This window comes from Palaemon carinicauda, chromosome 22, assembly GCF_036898095.1.
Source record: "Palaemon carinicauda isolate YSFRI2023 chromosome 22, ASM3689809v2, whole genome shotgun sequence".
Taxonomy (NCBI): Eukaryota; Metazoa; Arthropoda; class Malacostraca; order Decapoda; family Palaemonidae; genus Palaemon; species Palaemon carinicauda.
Window position 1 is genome coordinate 60,193,660 of NC_090746.1, and position 10,000 is coordinate 60,203,659.

General features: G+C 34.5%; 2 protein-coding genes across 2 annotated transcripts in view; one reads left to right on the forward strand and one right to left on the reverse strand.

Annotated features, from left to right (window-relative positions):
* The window catches only part of LOC137616477 (uncharacterized), a 420,672-nt gene that overhangs the window by 282,085 nt on the left and 128,587 nt on the right, over window positions 1-10,000 (reverse strand). The window lies entirely within an intron of this gene.
* Window positions 8,488-10,000, forward strand: part of LOC137616109 (uncharacterized) — a 4,402-nt gene continuing 2,889 nt past the window's right edge. Inside the window, exons 1-3 of the mRNA XM_068345786.1 lie at window positions 8,488-8,574; window positions 9,334-9,465; window positions 9,795-9,911. Of these exons, the coding sequence (XP_068201887.1) occupies window positions 8,488-8,574; window positions 9,334-9,465; window positions 9,795-9,911 (336 nt within the window). The remainder of the gene's footprint in view (window positions 8,575-9,333; window positions 9,466-9,794; window positions 9,912-10,000) is intronic.

The window sequence follows — 10,000 nt, forward strand, 5'->3', positions numbered from 1 at the left end:
ATTTAGTCAGTCATGTGGCGTAGTGGGATGCTAAGAATCTCCCGGTTTATAAATACTAAAGAAAAATTGAAAATAGGCGACTGGAAAGTTAGAACCCTGAATCAGATTGGGAAGTTACAGCAAGTGGAGAGTGAATTTATGAAATATGTTTGGATATCTTGGCCCTAAGTGAAACACGTTGTAAGGGGATTGTTAAGGAAACTTTAGACCAAGGATATATATATCTATTCAGGAATATAAGATGGCGTTGGAAGAAAAGGAGTAGGAATGATGATGACACCAAGAGCAGAAAAGGTATTAACCGAGTGGAGAGCTCTAAATACTAGATTGTTACTAGCAAAGTTCAAATCAAAGCAGTGCAACATGAGTATTATAGTTTGCTATTCCCTAACAAATGATTCCCCCTGAAGAAAGGAAAGATGAATACTATGAAGAACTGCAGAGTTTAATGGAAGAGATCCCAGAGAGAGATTTGAAAATTATGATTGGCGACTTCAATGCTAAAGTTGGAAGGAATAATCAAGGGATAGAGAATGTGATAGATGTCGAGGGTCTTGGCGAAGTAGCAAATGAAAATGGAGCACATTTCATAAGTTTCTGTTCAGCAAAAAATCTTGTTATTGGAGGTATTCTTTTTCAACACAAGAACATGCACAAGTATACATGAACTTCACCGTGTGGCAATAACAAAAATCAAATAGATCACATTGCCATTAATAAAGAGCGAAGGAGGACTCTGAGAAATGTAGGAATCTATAGAGGTGCAGATATTGGTAGAGATCACCAGCTCCTCATTACCACACTGAAATTAAAACTGTAAAAACCCAACAGAAAGGTATATATAGTATATAGGTTTGATACAACTACAGTTTAAGAAGAAGAGCACAGAGAAATTTTTGCAATTGAAGGTAAGAATCAATTTGCAGTCTTTGACGATTTCAGAGACGAACAACAGACAATTAATGAAGAATGATGTGATATAAAGAATATATATCAGTCAGTTGGAAGTGAAGTTTTGGGACACACAGTTACAAGGAGAAAGCCATGGATATCAAATGATACTTGGGATACTATAAAAAGGAGACAAAAATAGAAATTGATTGTTGAATGTTTTCAAGGAAGTAATGAAAATTACAAGGTAGAGCATGCTAAGTATTTCAGTATTGATAGTGAAGTCAAAAGAAAAGCAAGGAATGACTGGAGAGAATATTTAGACAGTAAAGCAGATGAGGCAGACAAAGCTATGAATTCAGGAAGTGGCTATGGTGTAAGAATTGCTCATAGAATTATTAACAAAATCTCTATGGGGTCAAAAAAGAAGAAGCATATACCCATCAAAAAGAGAGATGGATCTGTTATTACAACCGAAGATGAAGAAAGGCAACGTTGGATGGAACACTTTAGTGAGGTTATGAATAGGAGATATAAAGGGAATAATTTGATTGATATACCTGAAAATGAAGAAGACCTTAATGTGCCCATGAATGAATTCAGTGTGTTTGAAGTTGAAGCTATCCTTAAAACACTAAAGAGATGGAAAGTCACTGGATACGATGGAATAACTGCTAAAATGATACTGGCCAAAAATGAAGTGACTCCCAGACTACTTACGTGATTATTTTGTAGAATGTGGCATGAAGAGGCAAAACCTGATGAATGGGAGTTAGGAGTGTTGGTTAAACTAGCAAAAAAGAAAAGGAGACCTGACTGATTGCAATAATTACAGAGGCATACAACTCATGTCAGCTATGAAAATATATACTATGCTTATTCTTAAGAGACTGTAGAGAAAGATTGATGAAAAGCTGAGAGATGAACAAGCAAGATTTAGAAAAGATAGAAGTTGCTCTGACCAAATTTTAATTTTCAGACATGTTGTACAGCAATGCGTAGAATATAGAAATCCCCATTTGATGGCATTTGCGGACTATGAAAAAGCCTTTGATAGTGTGGAGCGGCCAATTTTATGGAGAGTCCTTCGTTATTAAGGCTCCTCTTAAATATGTAAATTTGATTAAGTCAGTTAATGATCATAGCAAATGCAAAGATAATGTTAATGGAGACTTATCAAATGAATTTTCAGTGAACAGTGGAGTACTCTAATGGAATATGTTGTCACCTACGTTGTTTATTCTCCTCATGGATTTTGTAATGCGTAGAATAGTCAGAGATGGTGGAGAAGGATTGGTGATAGGAATTTAGCAGACCTAGAGTATGCTGCTGATGTTGTCCTTGTTAGCAGAACACAACAGGATTTGCAATGCTTGCTTACCAGAATGCATGAAATATCTCACGAGGTTGGGCTGAATATAAACAGAAGTAAGACAGGGATGATGAGAATGGAGTATGCAATGGAAGATGAAATATCATTGGAAGGAGAAAGGATTAATGAGGTGGAATCATTTAAGTATTTAGGAAATAAGATCTCCAATACAGGGTCTTTAGAATTAGAGTTAAGTGAAAGATTGAAAAAAATCAAATCAGACAATGGCTAGATAAGTAAAATTTGGAAATCAAATCGCCTGAAATTACATATAAAAATCAGAATTTACATCAGTTTAGTGAGATCGGTGTTACTCTATGGACATGAATCATGGTACACCAATAAAACAATCTCAAATAGATTTAGTAGATTTGAGAACATAGCCCTCAGAAGGATATTGGGAGTTAAATGGTAGGACAGGATTAGAAATGAAACTATAAGAGATCACTCAAGTGCCGTATGTGGAGATCATGATGAGGGGTAGATGGAGATGGTTTGGGCATGCCTTTTGCACTCCCTAGATAGATTAGTTCACCAAATATTCAGCTGGGCTCCACACGGCACTAGAAGAGTTGAAAGAGTCTGACCTGAAGACTAAGAAGAGGAAAGTGAGAGATGATGAATGAAGAAGTATTGAATTAAAAGCTCAGGATAGAGACGACTGGCAAACTCTAACCGAGGCCCTTTGCGTCAATAGGCGTAGGAAGAGATGATGATGTTAATGATGAATATGATGATGATGATGATAATTTTATATATATATATATATATATATATATATATATATATATATATATATATCATCATAATCATCATCCCCACCTACGGTCCACCTACGGTGGTAGAATAGAGATTTTGGACTTAGGTGTGTTTTGGCGTACATACAACGTTTCCTTGGTGATTCTGGTTGAAGACATCATACAGAACCCAAATCTGCATGATGCCACTCTGTCATCCTTGACCATTTTTTTAAACAGGCAAAATTGAAAATGGTTGCCACCAAAATCACCGTAACCCCACTTTGACCTATAGCTTTCCCCAAAATTAACATAGAGATCCGATTTTAGTGTCTAGTCATATGTTTAAAGGGTCTTGGAATCCAATAAAACACACCAATAAGCTCTTTCTCTCTTGCCTGAACCAAATTCCAAATGTCTCTGATTTTTACAATTACAAATGTCACGTGTTAACATTGCCAAAAATTGCAAATTATGATGGCTACTTAGGGTTTGAACAAACAGGTGAAACCCAACGTCATATTCGCACAATCAAGGCCCTGAGCTAACCAGGAAAGCAAGCATATTCACATATCATTAACACGCCATATTACAACAATAACAGAAACAGATGCCAAAATAAATTCACTTATCAACATTGCCCGGTATATTATGGACGGAAAAATTACAGTATATAACAGTATATACAAATATATCAACATACCGTCACTAAAGTTTTACGGGTGCAATAAGGACAGAAACTTTATATGCAAAGAAACATATCATCATCAACACTATCTGGTGGTAGCTTATTGGATATGTCCCTGCCTGTCGACCTACTAGACGTCAGATCGAGTACTGCTCAAACTCAATAGTTTCTTGTAGTGTCTGCAACCTCACCATCCTTGTGAGCTAAGCATGAGGGTGTGTTTTGTGGGAGCCTATAAGACTACCTCCTGAGTCATCAGCCTCCCTAGTCCTACCTTGGGCGGAGTGGGGTCTTGAGCGCTGAACATATGTATATATGCTTAATCTCTAGAAGTCTAGGGGATTATCCAGTCTCTAGGATATTGTCATTGTCCCTTACCTCGGCATTCATGAATAACTTTTAAACAAGTACAGCAACATTATACACAAACATATCCGCAAATCACCATCAACATATCATCTCGTACAAAAACATCTGCAACAGTACTGTGATATCTTAAAAAGTCGCTTGTCTTCATCCAAATCCTCATTGGATACGGCAGATAATTTGAATTGTACATTACAACAGTCTTCTGCACAGTGATATCCACAGAAAACTGAGCATGACAGTCTTGCTGCAGAATAACTGCACCTGGCTTTTGCACAAGATTGAGTTGAACTGTAGCCACACCTGATCATCTTGAGTACCTCATCAGGCACGCATGTGACTTCTGGATGTTAAGGAAATGGTACTAATGTGTTGGAGGCCTAATCTTTCGTCCATATGTGGGTGTTCAAAAACTATTGGGTCAGCTTTCAGTGTAGCATGCAATATTGCTGCTTGTATATGTGCTCTGTGCACATACTCGGTGAATGGCCCAGTGGTAGGTGGAAAGTTTTGAGCCCTGGGGTTGCAGTGAGATTTTGTTTGTCATCTTATATGATCAATCATCAAAGTGAACAACATTCATGCAGTCTCTCTCGCCTTTGATCCATAATAGGCAGCAAGGAACGATGTCACTTCCGAGATGACGTCTAATAGATTTGTATCTAGGTGGCCAAATGTCTTCAGCTGGTAGCCCTCTGTCAAGAATTTCACAACCGTACCTTTGCCTGTCCCCCACAGGTACGAAACAGTGTTACACCCAGGGATGATATGTGCTGCCAGGATCTCGAAGACAAAGTCTGCACAGTTCTGGATTATAGCCCTCATATTAACTGATGCCCTGCCATGGCTGGTTCCTAACATAACAAGATCACAGCAATACCACAAACATATCAGTGTCGTCAGAAATGACTCAAATACATTGAGCTTCTATCAAGACTATGTAAACCATTTGCTGGACAATCACAATATCAATCCCCATGGGTAGAGCAGAGGTTATGTCGCACTGTCACCTTTCTATCGGGCACTTCAACAGGAGTTGGTTCTTCCCCAGTTAAGATCAGTTGCTTCTCGGCCAGTAGTTCTGCATGGTCCTTGATATAAGTGCATATCAACTTTATCAGCTACACTTTGTTCTCCATTACATTCAGGACGACCTTTTGAGTAGGAAGTGGCGTATACAGGTCCAATTTGTGTTGGCAGCTTGCCTCATTGGTAGCATACGTTATGCGTATTGAATTCTTTATGCTGCACTGTTCTCATAGTATCTGTCGAACACCAAGAATGTAGCACATGACTTCAACCTTTCATTCAAATAAGCAAGCAGGATCAAGATGAAGTCCTCTACTGTTCTTTTGGTTGCCCACCGCACAACCATTGATGATGAACGTATCATGAGTGGAGGACAATATATATAGGAGGACTATATATATATATATATATATATATATATATATATATATATATATATATATATATATATATACACATATATATATATTTATATAAATATATATATATATATATATATATATATATATATATATATATATATATATATATAATTCAATTCTTCACTTGTGTACCAGTTAAAAAATATATGTGACAGACCACTAAAGGTCTACCTACTTGATTCCCCCCAAAAATTGCATTTTCTAGGAAATATGTAGAACGAAAAAAGAAAGAACTCCAAACCTTAGAAAGAGATTAATTAAGCACAGACTGGAAGTAGCATTTTAAGAGTTTAAACACGTAGCTAAGATTTAAACAAGTGAGGTGATTTGGTATAATCTTCCGAAAGCTTAAGTTCCCTTAATTTCTTTTCTAATCTCAGGCTAAAGTTTCCTAAAGACCTCCAAAGCCTTTTGATCAACTGAGTTATAGTGCGCGAGAGAGAGAGAGAGAGAGAGAGAGAGAGAGAGAGAGAGAGAGAGAGAGAGAGAGAGAGAGATTAAGTCACACGAAATGTAAAAACAATTAAATCTCTTCATTGAGAATATTTTGTAGGACAAAACCACGCAATATATTAAAATCAGAATTAACATTGTTATCAAAACGACGATATAGTTATGGAGTAATTCAGTGTATCAAGACATACTAACCTCATGACTCTTGGCACTGACTCAGCTGGAGTGCAGCCCCCTTGATTTCTACTCCCATGTCCTTCCATATCAATAGGTCAAGAATTTATATCATTTCCAATTTTGTCACTTTCTCTTAAAAAGGGAATGAAAGATGCCGTAATATATATGATGTTTGTTCTGATACAAGAGTCTTGGAAGAAAAAAATTGATTTTTAAAAAGCATAGAGTTTAAAAGAACAAGACATACTTATGCCACAGATAATTCATTTACTACTGTTGAAAATTGTGTTTGGATTTTGTTATTCAATAATTTGAATTTCCATTCATGTTCTATACCAAAAATCCTTTGACATTAACAACCATCTGCAGCTCCAACTTTAAATCTATCATATATCAAAGCTAAATAAAAATTTCAAATTACTTCAAGATTATACCATGAATACTTGCCAGGGCAACAGTACTTTATTATGACAGGTTTCTCCCCTTGGATCTGCGTAAATTCTATAATAAATATTACTTGGGGCTTAATATTTTTATGTATATAAATCACGAGTAATAGTGATGAATTTAATATGTATGTATGTTTACGTATTTACATGCATGTTTACATTATATACATACATACATGTATATATATATATATATATATATATATATATATATATATATATATATATATATATATATATATATATATATATATATGAACAACACCAAGAAAATAAAGTGTATGAGAATTACGACCGGGTTCGTCTATTTTTTATGATAATGTCAAAAGGTCTGATCCAGTGATAATCATTATTATTATTTTTTTTTTAAACATTATTAAAAAATATTCATGTTTCAAATATGGTAAATCAACCCTTTCTCTTTTGCCTTTGCCACAAACAGAAAAGAATAGAAAGAAATGTATTGATAACAATTGTAAAACTGGGTTTGCCTCATCTCAAACCGGCCAGACTTTCTTCTCATTCAGGTCTTAGAGAGAAAGTAGAAACAGCAATTTACACAAACACCCAAATCTCTTATATATATATATATATATATATATATATATATATATATATATATATATATATATATATATATGTATATATATATGTATATATATATATATATATATATATATATATATATATATATATATGCGTGAGTGATAGTGTGCTTGTGAGTTTTAAATACATACACATGCATATGTATACATATGAACATATATACAGTATTTGTGTATGTATATATATGCATATGTCAATGTACATGTCTGAGGCTTTTGTCCTGCAATGGACAAGTTATGACTGATGATGATGATGATGATATATAAACAATATACAAATATATATCTTATATACATGTGTACACACACACATATACATATATATATATATATATATATATAGAGAGAGAGAGAGAGAGAGAGAGAGAGAGAGAGAGAGAGAGAGAGAGAGAGAGAGAGAGAAAATGCTCATTATACACCCAGAATATTCGACCAATTACTCACTTAATAAGGCACGCCCTTGGACCGAGTCTTTCAGCGGAACGCGCGTGAGGGCGTGGATCATCTTCACATACATCCGTATATATAGAAGAACGTGAAATCATCCAGTGTCAGTTACCGAACCCAAGACAAGGTAAGCAACATCGAATTGGACCAGCAGGTTCCCTCATTTCAAATGTTTATTCTGTCATTTGGTTTATCTGGTTTCTTTTCAAGGAATATTATTGCTCATATCAGGTTCCTGAGGTCTGTTGTAATCTTCTAGGATTTCAGGGATGAAATTGCTCTTTTTATAATTTACTATATCATTCACTAATATAAAAATATGTTTGATCTGTTAATTTTGAGGTTAATTCTTCCATTAGAACAATGTTGATATTAATTATCAAATATTAATCTGTTTTTTATTCTTTACATGATGTCGGATAATTTCTTCTTGCAGAGAAAACTTTCAACTGCAAAATCGTGTCAAATTGACTTGATTCCATGTACAATGATTTCTTTAGTTAATGCTAAACGCTCATTTCCAGTATCAAAATCAAAATCTCTCATAAACAATAAAGAGCTAAATGTCTGGCTCTGTACAGTTTATTAATATATTTCTTTCTTGTCACGCTGAGCAGAAAAAGAGAGGGAGTAGTCATTCCAGAGTGAGAGGGGGTACCTCGAGAGGTACACTCGGATACCACAATCTCCCATAAATTGCAGAACCTGCGGGTTGTAGCCAAGTTAGGAAAGGGGAAGGGGATGGAAAGGGTTGAATCTGTGAGTGTGCAATTTATCCGTCATTTTTTGACGGGTCGCTTACACTAGTATCTAATAAATAACCATTTTCCAAATGTGTCCTTCCAGACAAAATGAGCCGAGCTGTGATTGTTCTCCTGTCACTGGCGGCCATCGCCATGGCCCAAGAAGCTTTCCTGGAGAAATACAGCTTCACCAAGGTATTCATCAGATTTTGGAATAGAAGTTATTTGCATAGATAATTATTTATAGTAAAATTATTAATGATAAATCATGATATTTTGGAATGGAAGTAATTTTCATAGATAGTAATTTATAAATACATATAATTTATATATATATATATATATATATATATATATATAATATATATACATATATATTAATATTAATGATATTTTGTGATAATTTGGAAGAGGTAATTTTCATAGACAATTATATAGAGGGAGTTCACGAGATTTTAGAATAAAAGCCATCTTCATAGATAATTATCTATAATGAAAATATCAAAGATATCATGAGATTTTTGAATAGATGTAATTTTCATAGACAACTATATATATATATATATATATATATATATATATATATATATATATATATATATATATATATATAATATATCGAAATCACTAAAAATAATATTAATAATTACAGCCTGGTCCTAATCTTCACTTTCTTTAAAATATAAAAGAAATTTTTAAAATTGAAAAAAAAAAAAACAGTACTAAATATCCAACGTTAACTAGTATCCACAGCCAACCCTGTTTAACAATATGGATGCATTTCCAAATAACAACGAATAAAACTGATAAGAACTTAATCCACGGAAAATCAAACTAAAACTATCAAATTGGAACTGTTTTTTAAATACAGGTTATCTAAAATTCTATGTGTTAGAAAATTCTCTTTTGAAGATAATAACCAAATTACTAAATTTGCTCTTCAACTGTTCACAGACCATGGCTACTTGTTTCGGCGAGGGTGTGTACTACGACTACCTGGCTAAAATCGGCATCGCCCAGAAGGAGTGTCTGCAGTTTCCAGTCTCCAATCTCCACAGACTGGACTTCTCCCTCTATTCTCAGCTGGTAAGATGGAAGGCCGAGAGATTGAGAATTTATGGCAGAGGGTTGCTTTCAAATCCATTAGACTTTTCACTTAATTCACAACTGGTACAGAAGAATATAAACTTGGAAATTTGTTATAGAAAAGAGGTATTCTTCATTTGATGAATATCATGAAAATATAAAAACCGTCAAGTTGTACAGAAACATTATGAAAAAAATAGTTTTTGCAAATACAAAACCCAGTAATAGAAGAACACTACCCTATCTATCATGAAAAAATAAAAAAAAAACTTGAAAATTAGTAAGAAGAGAAAAATACTGTCATAATTTATCTGCTGAATCTTCCGCAGGGTTACCCTCTTCACTTCGGAGGGGACTCTTTGTACGTGCCCTTCCCTTCCTATCACACAGCACAACAAGGGCATTACGGCGTTCCCCACGGTTATCAGTCACTCCATTACAGAAAGGTAAAGTTACCCTTAATACCTTTTTCTTATTAAATTAATTAGACGATAGCAGATGACAATCTGTCAGGATCCTATTTTCACTTGTCTGA